The 22,010-nt window shown below is 42.0% G+C and overlaps 1 protein-coding gene across 8 annotated transcripts in view; it reads right to left on the bottom strand.

The window, feature by feature from the left end:
• Positions 1 to 22,010, bottom strand: part of RGS6 (regulator of G protein signaling 6) — a 266,750-nt gene that overhangs the window by 74,395 nt on the left and 170,345 nt on the right. For 7 of the 8 annotated variants that reach the window (XM_027749251.2, XM_039389088.1, XM_027749261.2 and 4 more), the window contains exons 4-5: positions 2,998 to 3,048; positions 1,484 to 1,590 (exon numbers count right to left, since the gene is read on the bottom strand). In XM_027749251.2, the coding sequence (XP_027605052.1) occupies positions 1,484 to 1,590; positions 2,998 to 3,048 (158 nt within the window). Of the gene's footprint in view, positions 1 to 789; positions 814 to 1,483; positions 1,591 to 2,997; positions 3,049 to 22,010 lie in introns of those variants that run through there. The other variant, XM_039389091.1, reaches the window with a different exon arrangement.

The following is a 22,010-nucleotide window of genomic DNA, read 5'->3' as shown; positions in this document are numbered from 1 at the left end:
AATTATATATATCTTATGAACTTCAGAATATGAAGAGCTACTGTTAAAGGAGAGACTGATGTTGAGGTACAAAGTAGCAAGATGAGAGTAGTGGAAAGGAAACGTGATTCTATCAGGTTACTTTTGCAGAAAACATCTGAGGAGGTCTGTTGCAAGAAATGTCAACAAGCAAGGAATATGCAAAAGTTGTAAGAAAAGATAAGGAAAAAAGTCAACAAGCAGTCAGTTTGATGATGTGGTTTACACAGACTTAAAACAAGAAAAGGAAATTATATTATATTGAAATGTAGCTCCTAAGAGCTGCACAGGAACAACTTCTTACAGTGTCATCCTTTTAAAAAAGAGAAAAATACAGTTAAATGGGCAATCAGTATTGCCCCTGCTTCTGTCACATCTTACACGACAGGAAAGCAGAACTTTCAGAAAAGAAAAGGAATTGCAATGAAAAATTTGTGTCTGAATGATGTGTGGTAACCAGAAGGTGGGGTGAGATAAGAGGAGGTCTGTGATCTCCTGGGCTTCTTTGTTCACCAAGATATTGGTCACATATGATAATACAATACCACATTAGCAGGACAGTGAGAACAAGCAGCAGCAACATCAGATGCAAAGTGCAGAACCAGCTTTTCAAATAAAAGCTAAAAAAGAGGGAAAAATGTAAAGGAGGAACAGCAGGGTGAACAGAAAAGAGGTCACAGGAAAGATAAGGGATCTGGCTGAGATCATGTAACAGAAAAACACAAATTCAGACAGTAGCATTAGGCAGTAGGACTCCAGGTTTGGACTTACCGCTTCTTCTAAAGTTATACAATCTGTCCAAAAGGAGTTGTTGCAGCACAAGCACTCAGTTATCTAAGAAGCTGACAGTGGCAGACTTTGGACAGGGCATAGAACTCAAGCACAGGATGCTTTAAAAATTCAGCACATCTGGAGGCACAGGGACACTGAGGGATATAGATGTCCCAGTTTAGGTGACTGCCAAGGTTACACATCCTTTGTAAAGAGCCAAAGTCTGAAGCTTGCCCCCTCCCACACCAATCTGCAAGCAAGAGAGGGTAAAACTTGGAATTTTCTGCTGTGCCAAAGCTTGAATGTCCAACTCCTAAGTTTGCCCTCCATTTTGCACAGAAGAATGGCTACTCAATTCTGTGCCAGAGTTAGAGCCTGAAAGACATTTTCTTTCTCCTGGCTTAGTTCAAATCTGAGTACAACAGCCTTGAAATAACGTATCAAAAATAATCACAGGACATACCCATTAATTTATGTAAAAACTGTAGGTAAGAAAGTAGTAGAGTGTAATTTGCGATTTTAAAGCAGATCTTTTTGAAAAGACTTCATAACTTCCTAAGGCGTCTACCAAGATAGCCGCAATCCCTGGCTTCATAGACCTAGTGGTTGCTCAGGAATAAAGGGTGGGCACTGTCAGCTGTATTACCGCCGGGACAGTGGAAGGGGCCACAAGGGAGTCAGAGGGCTCACCAACCTGAAAACGATAGAACGTCCCATCATCTTTCAGGGTAAGGACATGGTCTGAAATTGGAAAGACATAACCTTGTGCAGCAATGAGACTTCCCAAGTGTATTGCTTCCCCTGTGAAAGAGAGAAAAATGCAGGGAAGTATCAGGAAGGCGTGCACTGCACATTTCTCTGCTTTCAACAGCAGCTCTGGTGATGACTTGTGAAATCTGGTGCCCACATGCCTCTCTGCACACACACCCCATCCTTACTACTTCCAACCAAACCACGCAAAGCAGGAGTGCAGAATTCAGCTTTACAACACAGATGAAGCACCACTCAAAAGTTTAACTTGCTAGTTTTGCGTTCACAAAATGTCACACACTAGTTCAGCTCTAGAACATGAAATTAATTTCAAAGCACATTATCCACCACAGGTGACAGCTGACAAGAAGCCTGTTCCATCAGTGAACCTCACTTGCCTCTAACAAATCCAACAAACACCTGCAACATCAGGTCATTAGCAGGATATTTATTCATAATGACACATCCTGACACTGTAGCATTGCCACTTGTTAGAGAAAAACTGGTGCAGAGGCAAAGGAGAATACATTTCCTAGAGCTGCCAGGGCAACCTTCACCAGCACACAGGCATAGCTGCACAGATTTTCAACCAATGCCAGCTGTCAAAAGCTGCATCAACTTTCTCAGAACTGAAAAATACACATCAGCTGCTCATGCACCCCCAGGTAGATAATAAAGCTATTGTTTGCAGCTGAAATTCATATTTGGGACCTGACAGGAGTCATGAGAAGGGATGTGTTTATAGGGATGTCCTGCTGGATGATACAACACTCTATCTCTGCTTTCACATGGTGACAGTAAGGCAGCAAAAAAACTGGTAGCTGACATTCTGGATTTTTTCCCTTTCCTGAAAAGAAAAAGAAACTTCTGGATCTGCAGATCTTTTTTTCCTCTTTTCTCAAAAGATCATAACTGAGTCAAAATTATTTTGTTTTCTCTGAAGAGTGAACTATTTGGACTGTGCCCACGCACCGATCACTCTTTTTGGCTCATTATCCATTTATCTATCTGTTGATTTACCTATCTGCTGCGATAAATTGGAGGTTGTCACCTGATCCCATGACGGTGTCTGTGTCATCCTTGGCCAGCATGTCCCACCAGTCATGGCTCCCTTTCTTCTCACCATGAAAACCTGCTACTGCATTTGCCTGCTTAACCACACACATACACCAACTTCCTTTCTAACTCTGCGAACAAATTTAAAATCAATCAGTCTTCCCTAGGTAGCAACAGTTTCACAGACAAGCTAAAACTCCTACAATGATATTTCTCTGTGCTGCAATGTACACTTCATTAAGATAATGAGTCCTAACTCTTTCCCTCTTCCTTCCCTCCAGTGTTTAAATCAATTGTGTTGTTCTACTGGTATTGTATACTGCAACAAAATAGTAATTATTGTCTAATAGCACACACAATATAGATGGAGTACCTGCTCCTCCTCAACTGTGGTCACCTTACCTGTATCCTCAATGCTGAGGTTCCTCATAAGCCACTGCACAATATCAGAACCTTAACAAACAAACAAAGAAGAAAGCATTAAACACCTAGACCACAGGGTTTGAGAAGCCTAGAGAAAGATAACACTGAGATATATACAATAGAACTGACGTGAACTTTACTCCATTTTCTTTTTTATCTCCACTGAGGCTGCAGAATGTTTTTCCTTCTTGTGCTACACTGCAATTACATGGTTATGTAATGTCCCAAGAAGTTTTCTGTGTGATAGAAAACAACATAACTTAAGTCAGATATTACTCTAGTGGTTCCATGTAACTTGTCTCCCATTTGCTTCTCTCTCACCTCAGCATACAGTTACATTTATGCAAGCACTAGTTAGAAAGGAGATGGTACCTCACACATGTAATATACAAAACTGAAACATCACTCAAAAAAAGACAGAGGAGGGTCTTGCTCATGCCAGAGACAAGCAATGTCTTGGAGAAGGAAGTGGTATTCAGAGTGCCTGTAACCAAGGGACTGTCACCTGCTAGTGATCACACAAACTGATTGGTGGCCAGGAGCAGAGAAGTGAGTCTTTAAGGTCCATCAGCTAATTCATTAGGTTTTCAGGGCCCACCAAGTATTATGAAAGTTGTTGCTACCTTATAAAGAGCATCAAGTTCTCTAGGATTAATCCTCTACATGTATGCAGCCTCTCTGTTGCTTGCATGAAAATGATACAAGTGGAAAACTTATCACTGTTCAGTAGAAGCTAAGGCCTGTTATGAAAATACAATGTGACAGGGCAGCAAAATTTAGTTAAATCACATATTCAGAAAGTTAAGCTTAAAATGAAACATAATGGTCTGTACAAGCCAGTTGACTTGAGTTGTCCAAAATCAAAGGCAATCAGCAAAGACACTTGGAGGCAATTTAGCAAGTCCATACCAAGTTACAACAGTGTGCAGCACAACCTAATGATGCCATGTCTGGGTGCAGACATAACACCAAGCCCTTCTCAGCATACAGTCAATTTACTGAGAAATATTTGCATTTGCATACAGTGGACTAATAGCTTCAGTAATATTCTATAGAATCAGACTTGCCTGGACTGGAAGCACCGTAAAAATAACCAGTTCACATTCCCCCGCCATGGACAGGGATGACACCCACTAGACCAGGTTGCTCAAAGCCCTGTCTAACCTGGCCCGAACACTTCCATAGATGGGGAACCCACAACTTCTCTGGGCAACCTGTTCCACTGCCTCATCACCTTCATTGTAAAAAAATTCTTTGCACCTAGTCCTAATTACCATTACCCCTTGTCCTAATTACCATTACCCCTTGTCCTATCACTACCTGCCCCTGTAAAAAGTTGCTCTCCCTCTCTTTTATAAGCCCCTCCTTAAGTACCGGAATGCTGCAATAAGGTCTCCTTGGAACCTTCTCTTCTCCAGGCTGAACAGTTCCACCTCTCTCAGCCTGTTGTCACAGGAGAAGTGCTCCAGCCCTCTGATCATCTTTGTGTCCCTCCTCTGGACTCACTCCAGCAGGTCCAAGTCCTTCTTGTGCTGATGCTCCGTTTCAAGTAGGGTCTCCCAAGAATAAAGTAGCGGGGCAGAATCTTGTCCCTCAACCTGCTGGCCATGCTGTTTTTGATGCAGCCCAGGATGTGGTTGGTTTTCTGGGCTGCAAGCGCATGTTGCTGGATCCTGTCCAGCTTTTCATCCACAAGAACCCTGCAGTCCTTTTCTGCACAGCTGCTCATGATGAGCTCATCTCCCAGTCTGTACTCAGGTCTGGGATTGCCCCAACCCAAGTGCAGGACCTTACACTTCGACCTGGTGAACTTGATGACGTTCCCATGGGTCCACTTCGCAAGCTTATCCAGGCCCCTCTGGATGGCATCCCATCTTTCTGTTGTGTCAACTGCACTGCTCAGCTTTGTGTCACCTGCAAACTTGCTGAAGACGCACTCAATCTCGCTGTCTATGCCATTGATGAAGATATTATAGAGCACCAGTCGCAAGACAGAGCCGTGAGGGACACCACTTGTCTCCAGCCTCCACCTGGGTGTAGTGCCATTGACCACAATCCTATGGCTGCATCCATCCAGCTAATACATCCCAATCCACTGAATAGTCCACTGTTTAAATCCATCTCTCTTCAATTTAGAGGTTAGGATGTCATATGGGACCATGTCAAAGGTCTTAAAGAAGTCTAGGTAGATGACATCAGTTGGTCTTCCATGTCAACTGCTGCAGTCACTCCATCGTAGAAGGGCACCAGATTGGGCAGGCACGATTTGTCCTTAGTGAAGTCATGCTGGCCTGTCTTGGATCACCTCCTTGTCTTGTATGCATCTTAATATTGCTTCCATGAGGATCTGCTCCATGATCTTTCCAGGCACAGACGGGAGGCTCACTGGTGTGTACTTCCCTGGGTCTTCCTTTCTCCCCTTCTTAAAAATGGGAGTGATGTTTCCCTTTTTCCAGGTACCAGGGACTTGTCCTGACCATCATGAATTTTCAAATGTGATGGAGTGACTTGGCAACCACATCAGCCAGTTCCCTCAGGACCCTGGATGCATCTCATCAGGCCCTATAGACTTGTGCCTATTCGGTTTCATCAGGTGGCCTTGAACCTGCTCTTCATTACAGTAGAAAGGACTCACTGAGTACCTTGGCCTTCTCCATATCTGTTGTTACGAGTTCTCCTTTCTCTTTTATCAGGCGGGGTAGACTATCCTTGGCCTTTCTTCTTTTACCTATGTACTTATAGAAGCCCTTTTTGTTATTTTTCACATCTCTTGCCAAATCCCATTCCATCTGTGCCTTAGCTTTCCTGATCGCATGTGTAGGGACACATCTGAACTGTACACCTGTACTCTTTTCCAGGCCACATGTCCCTGCCTTCCACAGACTCCGAATTTCTTTCTTGCTCCTCAGTTTGAGAGGCAGATCTGTGCTCAGCCATGCCTGCCTGGCTTGATTTCCTATACACTGAAATGGAGAACTCTTGTACTCTAAGTAAAGTGTCTGTAAAGAGCTGCCAGCTCTGGTCAGCTCCTCTCTCCCTAAGGACAGTTTCCCAGGGGATCTCATCCACTAATATTTTAAACAGCTGGAATTTTGTTCTTCTGAAGTTTAAGGTCCTGATGTTGCTCTTTGCCATTGTTGCTTGAGATCACAAACTAAACCAGGGTATGGACAGTACAGCCCATGCAGCCTCCAATCTTACCCTCCTTAATGAGCTGTGCTATGTTTTGTGATGCATCAGTTGAAGACAGCATACAAAAAGGAACTGACCAACCATATGAATCACAGAATCACAGAATATGCTGAGTTGGAAGGGACCCACAAGGATCTTCGGGTCCAATCCTTAGTCCTGCACAGGATCATCCCCAAGAGTCACATCATGTGCCTGAGAGCATTGTCCAAACAGTTCTTGAACTGTGGCAGGCTTGGCACCATGACACTTCCCTGGGGAACCTGTTCCAGTGCCCAAACACCCTCTGAGTGAAGAACCTTTTTCTAATATCCAACCTAAACTTTCCCTGACACAACTTCAGGCCCTTCCCTCGGGTCCTGTCACTGGTCACCACAGAGAAGAGATCAGTGCCTGCCCCTCTGATTCTCCTCAGGAGAAAGATGTAACTGCAGTGAGGTGTCCCCTCAGTCTCTTCTTCTCAAGGACAAACACACCAAATGACCTCAGTTGCTCCTTATATGTCTTCCCCTCAAAGCCCTTCACCATCTTTGCTGCCCTCCTGTGGACGCTCTCTAAGAGTTTTGTATCCTTACATTGTAGTGCCCAAAACTGCACACAGTATTCAAGGTGAGGCTGCACCAGTGCAGAGCAGAGCGGGACAATCCCCTCCCTCAACCAGCTGGCGACGCTTTGCCTGAGGCCCCCCCGGACACAGTTGGCCCTCCTGGCTGCCAGGGCACTGCTGACTCATATTCAACTTGCCATCGACCATCGACCTCATTCCCCCCTCTGTATGTATATCCAGGGTTGCCCCATCCCAGATACAGAATCTGGCACTTTCCCTTGCTGAACTTCACATGGTTGGTGTTTGCCCAGTCCTCTAATTTGTCGGGGTCTCTCTGCAGAGCCTCCCTGCCTTTGAGGGAGTCAACAGCTCCTCACAGTTTTGTGTTGCCTGCAAACTTGCTACAGTTCAGGCTTACTAAAATCCCAGAGGAACTTATTTGCATGGAGCACTTCTGAGCTCAGAAGTGGACAAGACTATCCTATGCCCTCAGCAAACCTTAAATACAATAAAGGAGTCACAATTACAATGTGGCACAAGAGAGACAACAGGCACTGATAGTGTCCCAAGTCCCTGCAATTATTTGCAGGTCTGACTAACTCTCCTTTACAGGTGAAATTCCCCCCAAAAAGTATGGGCTCTACCACAAGAAGGGGATAGCAGCTCCCACTCCCCTGACAATATAAGTAGACCGACAACACTACAAGGAGCACCAGTAAACCCTCTTCAGTCAGGCTACAGCAGCAAGCAGGATATGGATCTGACCTCCCCCAACCCCCACTCAAGGCAGTGAAACAACCTATCTGTTCCCTGCAGACAACCAGCAGAGCTCCTGATGATAAGGGAAGCATCTGATTTCATTTAAGTACTGGGCAAACAGATGTGAGCAAGAAGCAGCGGCTGGGCATTGTCTCAATCTGTCTTTAAGGTATCAATGAACCAGACACTAAAGGACCAACCTCACAAGCTTGTATTCTCAGCAATATGGTCATTCTCCACACCTGCTAACTCCACCTAGGAGCAATTTCAGTTGCCACTATATTATCTGGAAAGTTATTCCAGATTTTTTTTTTAATTTTTTTTTTTTTTTTTTTACAGATTGAACTGTTCTTGTAACTTCTGAGCCTGAGTTTGTTAATGTGCAATTTATATGCATTTTATATCATACCTGCATTATCATTGAAGAAAAAGAATTATTCTTCTTCCTTGACAGTTTCTCCTGAATGTTTCTACAGTGGGCTAACACTTTTGTCTCCCTATCTCCATTTCACTAAACCAACCGAACTCTTGTAATGTCTCTCAAGATGGTCTCCCCCTCTACTTTACCATTCAGCAACTTTTCAAATTTAAATCTGTTTCTTTGCACTGGGGTCACCAGAACTGCAGAACATCCAACCAATGCCTCTGGCAATAGTGCCAGCACCACCTTGTCTCTACTGAAACCACCTTGCCAGAAGCATCCTGAGGTCACGTCATTTTTTTGTGAACAATAAATTTATTCAGAAAAATACGTATGAGGGGTCCAAAACTATCTGCTAACTGAGAACATATCTAGTGAACACTGGTAGCTGAATAACATATGGGGAATATGTTTAGAGCCAGCAAATGCTGTTTTGACAAGTTTGTTAATAAAGTATTCTATTTAATAAACATGAATGTTCCCTTTCACCTTTTACAAAACAAAACAATTTTAAAGACAGAACACAGCAGTTCTGGTTAGAAAACTAATTCAAGAAGATTCAAACTGAAGTGTTTCTGTATAGTTAGAAACAAAACCTCACAAAATACTGTCTTGATTCAAGTGAAACTGGAATCTTTCCTGGATTTTCAGTTCATCCCCCAAAATAAAAAAGCCACTGTTTCTCCTGATTTTGGTCTCAGGTTACAGGTTTGTAGTGATCTCTTAGGCATTGTATTGCCAAGTGATGTGACAGCTGATACCTGAAAAACATTTGGAATGTTACACTGATTTGCTCAAGGGAGGTGAAGTACATTTTCCATGATCCCTTTCCAGATGTATAGGAATACTTAATGTAGGATTAAGTTCCACTCCATTTTTACAGAGAATGATCATGTCCCCAGCTCTAGGCTGCTTTTCAGGAACCTATTCAATTTCCATCAAACTACAATATAAAATTCAAGTAACACTGAAAGCTGGTTCCCCAGTCTTTCTTGCCCATTAAGAAGGGTTTAAAAGGGGCAAGTAAGCTGAAGGTGCGATTCAAACACAACTCCTGTGATCAGCCACTCAAGAATATAAGCAGCACTTAAGATCAGGAATTTTAATTTGTCTCTGTTAAAAACATGAAGTCATTCCTGAATATTGCCAAGAGCCTGGAAGATGTTATAGCTGCTCTCCAGTTGTCCTGAGGCAGACAGATTATCTTTCTGCTGAGTTTGCTGAACCATTATTTATCACCTGCCAAGACTCATTACTCACCCTTGGGACAATGACAAGTCTTTCCTTCCTCTGTTAATTACTGTCATCATTAATAGCCATGTCACTAATTAATATTCAATCATAATGAAAACTCTTTACTGTCATCTCCCATAACACCTCCAATTTTTAGGGTTACCCTTACACATTGGTTCTGCCTCTGCTTGTGGAAGTTTCTACCACTGAAACCTACTTTTGCCCACTAAGAAATACTACTTATGCTCTTCAACAAATGAGAAAATTCAGATTTATCCTTATAAGACATGGTGAAGACTCGAGTGATTCCTTTTCAAGACTCCTCTGTCAGACCAAGATACAAATACCTTGATCTGCAAGTTTTCCAGAAAACATAATTTTAACCTCTCCTGTAGATTAAAAGCCCAGTGGACAGTCCTCACTTTCCCCCTCCCCAAAAATTTTCTGTTTCTCAGATTTCACATTTCTCAAACTCTTTCAGAGGACACCCAAGGGAAACCGTTGACTCTGACATGTTTCCATTATACAGTAACAGGGCATCTGAAATCTTCTGATAACAAATAGTTGAGTGTGTTTTCATAATAGGAAGTATCCAGTTAGAGGAATGGCTTCCATCTTCTCTGTGCTCCTCTCTATACATCTACATTTCCTCTGAGTCAGAATGCTCAGTTCAAGGATAGTCAATAGCCTATGAATATCTACTTCCTTCTCACATATAATGAAACATATCTTTTTGCCTTATGCTCTTCTTTGAAGCTAAAGTAGATCAAGTTGCTTCATACCAACAGAATAGCTGTATTTTCATGCACAAACAGATTCACAACGACCATTTATCCAGCTATGTGTTTAGAGACAGACTAGCAGTTTTATATTTCTTGCTGTTTTCTCCCTTTTATCTTCAGTCTCAGTGACTCCATAATGGTAGCTAGTGTTCTAAGGTGGCCATTGCCTGTCGACATGACAAATGAGTGGTCAGCCACTGAAAGATAAATTAAATGAAGTTCACAAGGTGCGAGGCCATTGGCAAGATGCAGCTGATGAGGTGAGTCACCGCCACTGTATTTGGTATCTTGTCTATTCAACCCATGTTGTTCTGCCTCTTCCAGAAAATGCATCCTCCGCATGCTGTGTGAAACGGCAAAGGCAGACAGAACAAGATACCCTCCTCCAGCAATTTCTGAAGATTTCCTGCCCAGAGCGGAGACTGTACCTCTGTCTCTGAGCAAAGGAGCCAGAAACACTGGATCTGCTTGTCATCCAATGGACTAAGCATGTCCCTGACAAGGCCTACACCTGTACACATGCATATGTATACAAACAAAAAATAGAAGAATATTTCTGAAACTTCAGCAAATGTGTGCATTTTTACATTTCTTTTTAGGCCTGATAAGACAACTGTCTTTTTTTTTTTCTGTGTCCTGACAGAGCTGACAAGCACTGACACGTGGAGCTCCACAGGGATTTGACATGGGACATCTCGTATGGCCAGCTGTGGCGTTGGAGACCAAGGACTAAAGTTTGTCCTTTCTCATGGTACTGGGTAAGCTAAGGCCTGATCGCTGGATGCCATCCAGTAACTACAGCTGATGAGGTGGAATACTTTGGATCTCAGATTGCTCACAGCCTTACACTGCAGGGACAAATACTAACACTGAAGAAAGCAAGGTCTTAAAAAATTTAAAAATATCATCCGATCATAACATAAAAGAATTTGTCATATATACATGTCTACAGAAGGACACATAAGATTGCTTGATTATTTCCTGTCTTTTTCCAGTGCTACTGTAACTCTAATATTTTCTGAACATATTTTAATGATTTTAAACAAAGTAGTAAATACTTTTTCATGGCAGGTGAGGGTTTTTTTGTGGTCTGACTGAGGTCGGGTTTTTTTGTTTTCTTGTTTGTTTTTTTTCCCAAAACAAAAACTGAAAATTTGAACTGTTCAGCTCCCTTTTAGACCTTTACTATACATGCCATGACACATTCCATGGGCAAACAAGCTACATGCCTGGTCTCTGTTGTCAATCTCCAAACTCAGGGTCCAGACAGTCTTTTGATGAAGGGGTGAAAATATGTCCTGTCACTTCGTTCTTGAAAATAGATGAACTCATTTTAGCACCAAATTTTCCAAACAATTTGCTCCCAAACTCAGAGCAATCTTTAAATATTTCTATCAGAAAAGCAAGACAGGGGAAAAGAAATCACAAGCAGCTGAAATGACATAAGAATACATTCATAGGTGTATGAGCAGACACTTAAGCTGCTTTTTGTGCTGCCAATCACAGCAATCACACTATTTAATGAAAATAATGTATTTGAGTCCTTCCCCAAACAGCTCTGAGTCCTTGGTAAATCCACAGCAAAAAGGTTAATTATCCCCACTTTTACCACTGTGCTTGCAAAAATAAACAAATGAACACCACCCATGATAAAGGGCAAAACAATTTCGTACAAAATTTCTCAAGGCCCCCAGCACTCCATGCTGCAATTTTTCTTACACAGAGCTCCCCACTGACTCCCACAGTGATTTCAGCTAGGTTGGAAGTACAGACTACTGCTCACAGTAGGGATTATTTTTATGGTAGGGAAAAAAAAGAAAGAAATATCTATGTCTCTCTCTGGTATTCTGTTACAAGTACTGGGGAAGCACTTTTAAAAATTTACGTACAATGAGTACATAAATAAATACGAATGCCAACTAAAAAAATATCTCAGCAGTTGATTCAGAAAATGTGGTAATTGCAGCTCTCCTCCAGCATGTGGTAATTGCACCACTCAGTGTCAGCAAGGAGCATCATCAAAGCTACAACAGCTTAAGGAGCATCATCAAAGCTACAACAGCTCAGAGCTTCTAGCAATAGCAGTTTTCCTTTATGTTATTCTCACTTTAAATCTTGTTTGTGAATTATTAACAACCATTAGCAGCAGGAGTGTTACCCCTTTTTGATCAAAGAAGCCAAACTTTCTGAGGAGTCTTTTGTTCATTGTAACTTTTGAGAGCTTGAATTTACAATTTATCTTTCTTATAAAAAAAGAAATTGAAAACTTATTACTTTGTGTGAAGTAAGAATGGTGCTTGGTGGGAATGTGGAAAAGAGCATATGGAGCTAAGTTGCCTGTGGACATTCCAGGATGATAAAACAACAACATGGATGGGATATATGTAAATTTAATAGTTTCAAAATCTCTGATTCTCTGCCTTTTCCAGACAACAGTGTGAGATATTTATAAATATGAGCGTCCGTATCCATGTAAACAAACCCATATGATAATTTGATCACAGATTTACCTGAAGTCTATTAAAATTAACAACTCCAATGTTCGGCTTGTGCATGTTCTAGTTCCTGAAGCAAAATTAACACCAGGTCTAGTAATAAATTCTCTCACAACAGGAAGTCATGACCCAGACTCGTGGCTGCCCTGCAAGGTGTTGATAGACATTTGAGGTGTTGGGAGACTGACAGAAGACGATCTTCCAAGGAGACAGAAAATGCCAAAGGCCCCTGTAGTCACGGTGGGGAGAGAAGATGAGCAGCTGAGGGAGTCAGCTCAGGGAACGGGACCAGGCAAAGGGCAACAAACCACAGTCACAGAGCTGCTTGTGTGCTCTAAGAACTGAATCAGAATTTTTAGCAACCAAGTGCTAATACGCTTTGAAATCACCTACAAAATAATGGCCTGCAAATTTGTAATTTAACCACCAGCACTGCAGTGTAAATTTGATCTTTGTCTCCAATATGCATTTTACATTTAACACACACACATACAATCTCTCCTGTCTGCATTTTAAATATAAACAGATAAGAAATTTGAAAGATGGAGATTTAGAATTGCAAAATCCAAATTCCTGTGTACCTTCACCCTATTAATACCTCCTTCTTCTGAACTGCTATTCGGATGGACTTTTGCCTTTTCATCATTTTGGCCAGGCTACCAAAGCTCATGTACCCTCTACAATGCAGACCTGTAGAAGGAGATTTTCACTAGGCAGGAATCAATGAATGACATGAGAGCGCAGAGTTCTGTGTGGGCTAATTCACCCAGGTAACAAAGATAAATTGGATCTTAAGATCTCAGAGATACCACAGCCAGACTCATTTCCTTTTAATGCTGCCCATCTGAAAATAGTTCGGGTAGCTTTACAAGGCAAGAAAGAAAGTAACAGCAGACATGCCCAAAGACAGGTTTCTGGCTTGCAATACCCTCCCATCACCAACACCTAAAAGCAGGTAGCCAGTGCAGAGGACCAGAAGGATGCCACTATCTGAAAGCCCTGGATCTAAACCGATTGCTCTACACAGTGGTATTAGTAAGGCTGAGTTAGCAAACCTCTTAATGGATGCACAGTTAATCCCAGTAAAAGAGGTCTGCCAGGACAGCTTAAACCAGGTCCTCAACTGGAAAAAAAGCGATACCAGCAAAAGGTTTTTTCCAGTTGACCTGCACTGCTATAAAGCATTTGGTGCTACGCCAGCCTCAGCGTTGTTCTCACTACACTTCAACAGAGCTGTGTCACATCGTTCCAGCCCTCACACCCGACACTTAGTGCCTTTGACTGCTTACACACTGGCCTTTGCTCACACCGAGAGATACCAAGCAGCAGCTTGGTCACAGGGGCAGCCACACTGATTTACTTGTGCTAAGTATTCCTAATCTGCCTTGGAAAACCATGAGCTGCCATCATGTCTGTGCTATCTAGAGACAGACCTGACATCAAAAAAACGTGCTGATAAACCCAAACACACATGCCCTCCAGAACACAGAATATACTATAACCCTAGTGCAATCCCCCCTACTGGTGCTTTGCTTGGCTAGAATTTGGTATGCTCTAAATTAGAGACACACTGTGTGACCTGTGCCCAAATCTTATTCTCTCCTCAAATACAACTCAGATCAAGCTGTTGTTACTATAAGTATGGGAGGAAACCAAAAAAAACCAAAAAGAAATTGGCAGTCCCACGCTTCGCGTCATTCAAACCCATACCTTTTCCTCCTATAACACCCACAGAAGATAAGCATGTTGCCTTGCAAGACGTTATAGAGGTATACAAGAGGCAGGAAAATGGCACCTTGCAGTACCCAGCAGCAGTAGTAACAGCATTTTGTAGTAGCATCACAAATTACCACCTTTTACAAATCACTAAGAACTCAGGATGTCTTGAGATGCACCTTTACACCAACTATCGATCATAAATTTACAGTTGCTTTTCAGGGTGCTCTGCCTTTGCATTACTCAGACTACTGAAGTGGCTGACATAGCTCAGCAGTTTGGCTCCCTGCCATATAGTAGTGTTTAGGCACTGTTCCTCACATTGTCAAAATGATTTGGCAACAAAACAGCAAAGGAAGCAACTCTGAGCACTGCTGGAATTGGGGCTTTTGAAGATTCCTGTGTCAGATCTTGTTAGTGCTGAAACATTTTTACTGCTATTCAATTCATGTGCACAGCCTTTAAATCAAAGGCAGTATTTCTGTAATTTTAATCACATATTAATACTTTTAATAGCAAATTTTCTTCTCCAGGAAACAAGAAAATTGATAAAATGTAGAAGGTGACTGGTGTACTTCAGCATGCGACTATCAGGTCACTTCACATCACGTCCTCATTCACAAACTGAGTTTCAAAGGCTGTCACAATCAAGATCCTCCTTTTCCTCATCAGTGTTACAACAGTTTCCCTGCAAAGGTGTAAATGTCACTGAGCTGTGCAAGACAGCAAAGTGATCTGAAAGCTGCAGCATTTTAATGATTTTGGCACAATATTTACTTACTAGGAGATCTGGCATTGTAGTCCTTACCTACACTGGATTCCTACCATTTTCCACAGTAATTCTGTTAGCAGAAGTCAATTTTTAAACCTTCTAAAGAGCTCTCGCCATAACAGATCTCTCTTTCCCAAGATCACACACTTCCACGTTAATTGCAGCAACATTATTGTCTGTGATCTCTAATACAGATAAGGATAGTTAGCATCACCAAATTCTCTAAGAAACCAACTTCACCCTGACATACCCTGACACTTTTTCCCCCTTACTCTTCAGGAAAAGTTGAGAACCCCACACAGTGTTTGCAGTGATTCAGTAATAGTCACATTACCTGGAAAATTAAATGACCCAACATCTGTAGCTTTTTTCCCCTCCAGGAGTTCATTGTCCTTAAAATGAAATACTCAATATTGTACAGCTTTCACACCCCTTCCCCTGCTGGGTCTTTCAATCATTTATAATGCTGGTTTGCCCTGGAGTGCAGTCGGCTTCACTAGAGCTCTATACTGGTGCAGCAGTCAATCAGGGACAGTTCTCCAGCAGGATTAAGGTTGCACATATAATTTCTTTTAGTGAAGGGTAATGCCAGACGAATTTCAACCAAATAGCAATTGTTGACAATTTACTTAGTGCCATGCAAAACATAGAGACATTGGCACTAACACTAGAGGCCGTGTTTTAAACAGGGCTCCTTAAGCCATATGTTAAAGGTACTTATACTGGCAAGGAGCAACTGATTTTGCTGGCAACAGCTTGTTCCTGCATTTCAAATTTGGGCAGAGATATGTAACAGTGGGAATTTTAAATGTGTAGAAGAACTTAATGACAACACTGAAACAATCAACAAGCACAAATCTGTTAGTCATAATTAACAAGTTCAAAATAGGTAAATTATTTGTTCTTCCTTACATTTGATTGGTTTCACAGAGATGCACACTATAATAGAAGTTGTAAAAATAACAATCATCATCTCTTAAAAACCTATATTTTAAAATTGCAATTCCTGTTTGTAAATCCTTCAAGTTTATTTTACCAAATAACCTATGAAAACAAGAAGCATTTTGCAAAGCTGAAAGCTGCATTGAAGTAGTACAATTCAGTTTAAATAATTGAATCTAATGTCAAAACACCAAGTACCTTAGAACTGCAAAATATCTGTCTATGAATTTTAGAAAGGACTTTTGTTTTCAAAATAAGATAGAGGGAATATAATAAAATATTTTCCTTCCTTTCTTTCTCTGTTTTTTTTCCTCCAAGAATTAGAAAAGCAACATTTAATTTAACTTCCTTCAATGTAAGTATAGGTTTGGACTTGGAAAAGTTGATGGGTTGCTCCAAAGCAGCTCTTTTGTTTCAGAGAGCTTCGTGGTGCCACACCTGGCAGCAGTGAGAGAAACCAGACAGTGCTGCTGCTTGCCTAGTTCCATCCAACAACCTCAGCCTGAGACTCAGCAGTTTCACTCACTTCTTTCTGGAAATCTCACAAGTCACAAGAGTAAGTTGTTGACTGTCTCTGCTGACTCTTGATAAACCCAGTCTGGTTTTGCTCTCTAGAAATATACCACTGGGCACATCAGTTATATATATCAGATATTTTGTGCGCTCTGAATTCAGCCATGTCCTGGTGAGTGGGGCAGGAACAACCTCAGACCTTACAGCATTTCTCAGCAGAAACAGTTTGCCTGAGCAGATTTGCAAAAAACAGCCTTGTAATGCATTAAAACACATTCTGCTGCCTTTAGTTTCCAAATAGGTAAAATTAAAATCTTCTCTATGTAAAGCAAAAAGTTTTTTTTAAGTCAGCAACACTGTGTTCTGTACGGTCTTGGTAAGCATTTTAATTCATCAGAAGTTCTGGGAGAGGGGTCTTAAAATATCTTCAGAGAATAGTTTCACAAGTAACCGTAGAAACTAGAAAAATGTAAATACACTAAAAAAACCCTTCCCGTAAATATTAAAATTAAAAATAAAATAAAAGTAAATACATGTCACTGGTGCTCACAAGACTCGCGTGTTTGCCTTGAACAGCCGTTCAGGTTTATGTTGCAATGTTCTGGGGGCCCCACCAGCAGGCGCTGGGCGAGCACTGACGGCACCGGTGGTGCAGTGAGCTGGCTGACACGGGTGACACAGCGACAGCTCCGCCTCAAAGAACAGCGACGGAAAGCAAAGGCTGGTGTACAGGTGTGAGCACATCTGGTAGAAACCTAATTTAGAAAGTTCCCGGCACCGACTACAGAACCCGGACCACACCACCTGGATTTTATGGCAAAATCAACGCTTATTACAACGAAAACAAATCTTTCCCGGTATTACAAACATTCTTCCAATACTTTCAGATCACATTCTCATTTAAAATGCATATCGCTCCTTTCCTCGTTTCACCTTTTGTCCATCCTCCCTCCTCCTTGCCCCAAGCTTCCGGGAGGCAGCCGGGAGGCTGAGCTCTCCCCGCATCGCTCTCTGATGCAGCCCGCGGGGCCGGGCAGCGGCAGGGGAGGGCGGGCAGGCGGCCGGGAGGTGGTAGTGTTGCCCACGGAATGGGAGGCAGCGCCAGGGTCGGGGCCGCGGACGGGCGTGTGCCCCGCGCTCAAGTACCTGCTCCGAAACCCGCCCGCCGCCGGCGCACCGGGGACTGCAGGGGGAGGTGAGGCCCCTGGAAAACCAGATGGGGCGCGCAACTCTTGTTTAGGTGCCGCTCATCTTCTTAAAACGTAACTGATTTTGCAGGTAAGAACAGCGAGCACAGACCCCAGGCGGAAAGGAGCAGTGTCCTCTCCACGGCCCCGGAGACAGAGGGATGCCGTCTCCACTGAAGTCACTCACAGGTTACCAAAAGAAGCAAGAAGAAAAGGCACCAGGCAATCAAGACACAGAATTATAATATAATGGTAAAATACAACAGGCCACACCATCAGGTTATATCTGAGAACAGGTGTGCAAAGGCTGAACAGGGAAATGCCTTATTTATCTTCTGCTTATTTTTCACTTTCACCCCAGGACCCTGCATTTATGAAAAACACACTCAGATCTTTTTTTTCCCCATTAAGATCTCTGCAATTTTATCATCTGGTTATTACATGCGCATTTTTATCTTAAACCTATTTTGAAGTAATTATATGTTTATGCTGGTTTAGAACACTCCCTTTTATGAAACTAAATTATTGGGTATTTGTATGTTGTCTGTTATTTCGTATTCTAACATAGTAATTCTGAGAGCAAGACAAATACACCTCATTGCCTGCTTCTCCATTTCCTCTCTCTAGTTGTTTGCAACCCTTTGCCTCCTTGAATACACAAAGACATGGACATTTCCCTCTGATTGTAACTTGGCCATGGCAGGCTAATAACCATGTATGCTTTTGAGAATTACCCCTAGACAGATTTGTTACATCTTTTGACTGCAAAGGATGTCAACCCCAGACAAAATACCAACATGACAAAAAACTGTCCTACAGACAACCTTTCTGTATTAAAAAAAAAAAAAAGCTGGCCACAAGTTTCAAAACTTACTTAGAGTCCTTTGTTCTGTTTTCAAAACTGAAAGGCCCTCAGGAGCCTACATCCAACCTGCTTTCAACAAGATGTATGGACATGATAGTTTGAGACATTTTTTAATGCCAGGCTTACTTTTTCAAAGGTGCTTCAAGTGTTTCACCTAGCCACACAGATATTGGAAGACCCTGCACTTGGTTTCAAACATTCATCTCTTTCTTGAGCTGGCATACAGGCCTAGAATAAATTCTATAACTCATCAGGTTATTTCCTTTTGCTTTACAATTCAGCAGTCAGAATTTTATAAATCAGATTAAGATTTCTGGGAAAATCTGGACATATGTTTTCTTTAGTTATGGTTTCATATGTACACTTATGTATTTAAAAAAAAACCATCTACAACATGCATACATTTTGATTTATACACAGTAAAATAAAGAGCTATGTATTTCAGATCAGTCAATTCCAGTACTACAAAGATTTCTTCTAAAATGACCGATGATATATATTAAAACTGTCCTTTAAGGGTAACTGGATCATTTCTTTCATGAAAGTACTAAATAATGCAACATTAAATGGACAAATTGCTCTGTAGGATTTGATTAACTGTAAACCACACACTTGGTGGATTTTTGATTTTTTTTTACATTCCAGCTATATCTATAAATCCAAAATCTAAAAACCAAACGCACAAGTCTTGCATCGAAATGCCACCATTCAGCATGATCCTAAACAAGCATAAAAGGCTAAAGCCGTTTGCATGATTTAAGCACAGCCCAGAGAAAATAAGAGAAAACAGGAGTGATGTCAAAGGCAAACAAGGATAGTAACAAGCTGAGCGTGTTCAGGTGGGATGTGATGGGATAAGGAAGGGTGAATCACTTCCTTGAACTGCAGAGAAAGATAAAAACCAAGCACGCCTTGACAGTAAGGGTGAGATGTCCTGGGTGCTAAAGGTAAACAGTGCAGGATCTTCCTGGACAAAGCAGTTGGTTCTCCCTGGCACTAGAAGTACAAAAGCATGTTCTTAGCCAGCCTTTTCAACTAACTAGCTGGGATGGTTACTTGATTAGAATACAATGGAATATTTCATTTGAAAGTGACCTACACTGTTCATCTAGTCCCACTGTCACTTGCTGCATTAGTCAGGAGCAAAGGACTGCTTGAAACATCTACATGTTAACCTGAATGTTCCGCCAGTCAGACTGCACAGTTTAGCAATGGAAGACACAAAGCCCATAGGAAACCACAGGCAAAGAGCTCAGCTGCTTGTGTTTAACCTGTCTTAACTTCTTCATTGCTGTGTAAGGGTGGTTAATATGGGCTTTAATTCCAGAAAAATGAAAGGCACTTGAAATATGCAAAAGCTTTCTGAAAGCACCCCTTTAATAATCATCAATGTACCTGGTATGCAGGCTGTGAGAGGCTGCTCCAAGCATAAGTGGAGAGAGGAAAGTGCGAAGCTGGGGAGAGAAGGAGAACATCAGAAGGTGCTGATGGTTACTGGTACTAAGTGCGGAATGAAATGATTGTGGGCTTGAAGCAAACCACAGTGGGTGAGGCTGTGTAGAATCTGCCAGCAGTGAGAGGGACTAAAGGGGGAGCCAGGAGGAGGAGCATCAGGATTTCTTCATTTTAAAAGATAAGTATTTTAAAAAATGCTAGTAAAAATGTAAAAATGTACTGCAATACACAGATGCAAATCTCAAATAAACTGTCCTTAAAATGGGCATTGCCTTTTCTATGAAGAGACTACCCAGGAATCCCAGGAAAGAGGAGTGGGTGGTGACAAAACATCTTTTTTTAAGATCTCTATTTCAACAGCATGGACCCTAATGGAATGAACCCTACTTTAACAACAGTAGTCTCAGACTGACAAACCTCCAGCATGATACTGCACATGCAAAGTTTTTTTCCTACACCCCAGAGAGACTTTTCCAGTGCTCTCACAATCTGCTCCTATAGTGCTGCTACTATTTCAGCTTGCATAATGTGATCCCTGGTTTCAGAAAATGCTTCATAGCCTATTTTGAAGAAAACTCATGCATCTCATTCCTGAATCTATCCAAACTGCTAAGAAATCCTTTGACTACTGAAGAGAAGTAATGAAAGGGAATTTAATCTTGACATTTCTGGATTAAACAGTTGACAGGCAAGGACTAGAAGACTCAGTGGCACAGAGGACAGCTGTTTCCAGAGCTGTACCTAAATTGACACAGTCTAGATGTTATGAATGAGAGCTCAGCAGAACTAAAGAAGCTTGTCAGAGCAGAGGTGGGAATCCAAATTTTAATGATTCAATTAAGGAATGCCAAGGCTGGTGTAAAACACTGAGCTATTTCTACCTCTGTGTCCCTATGACTGCCCTCACACTACTGTGGGTGTAATTACATAAGATGCACAATCCTTTAGTGGAAAGTGGAATTATTTAAGGAAAACAGCTGGCAAATTTAGAGCTAAGTAGGAGCACAGAAACGTCAATGCTGAACCAAGAGCATGTCAAACATGACCCAGATACCTAATTAGAAGTTATGCTCAAATCTAACTTGCACAGGGCACCAGAAACACACTGATTGAATACAGTAGAGAGGCTGCAAGAGGTATGCTCTTGAGCTTTATTCCTCTCATTGCATTAGATACTGTTCTGATTTCCCCATTATTCCCCAACTTTCTTGTCACAACCCTGACAAATTTGCCAGGAATGGGGAGGGGAGAGCAGCATTATGGAATGATGAAGCAGTCTCATCTGTGAGCTTTGAGGAGGTTGTCAAGGCTGCCAGAGGGCTTCCCCCTGTGCAGAGAGGTGTGAGCTCAAGGCTTCATATCTGATCCCAGCTGACCTGCTCTAAACCAGCACCCTGCCATGGGGATTGAGGAGCTGTGAGGGGGATGCTCTCCCTCTGCAATGCTGGCTACAGTAACCCTTCTGCCTCAAGCACCTCAGCCTAATTGGCTGAACAGGGAACAAATGAGCAGTAAGTCATTGACAGAGATGGTGCTCAGATATGCTAACATACTATAGGAATACCCCACAGCTGGTACAAGCAGGTCCAGAAGACTCCTAAAACACCTGGATGATAACTTCATGGTACTAAGGGAGCTGACTAGGAAAGATGCACTCCTTGATCTTTGCTTGTGAACAGCAATGATTCACTTCTATGACAAGGTAACCCACCTAGTTGATCAATGGCAGCCAGTTGATTTCAGTAAAGCTTTTGACAATATATTCTATGATTCTATGATACTACTTAAAAAGCATAAACTCATTAATTTGCTTATGTATCATGAATAAGAACAAAAGTAACAGAGTGCTTACCATACCCTTTCTTGATAGGCATCTTCATGTTAGAAATTTACCCCCATTAGGCAAATGGGTACCATGAGTAGTCAGTGTGGTGCTCCACCTCAGAGGCATAAGGTGGTTGTGGAGCGGGATCAGAGAGGACTTGGCACTAGCACAGCAGTTAATGACAACTTCGGGCAATTCTGGTTCTCACTGTTCAAAAAGGTTGTTAAAAGCTTGGGTAAGGGTCAAAGGGAGAAGCAGAAGAAGAATTAAAGGCCTGGGAAAAGTGCTTTG

The sequence above is a fragment of the Pipra filicauda genome, unplaced genomic scaffold (assembly GCF_003945595.2).
Source record: "Pipra filicauda isolate LSUMZ 115617 unplaced genomic scaffold, ASM394559v2 scaffold6_size6359152_pilon, whole genome shotgun sequence".
NCBI classification, from domain to species: Eukaryota; Metazoa; Chordata; class Aves; order Passeriformes; family Pipridae; genus Pipra; species Pipra filicauda.
This window is presented reverse-complemented; position numbering and strand designations above follow the sequence as displayed.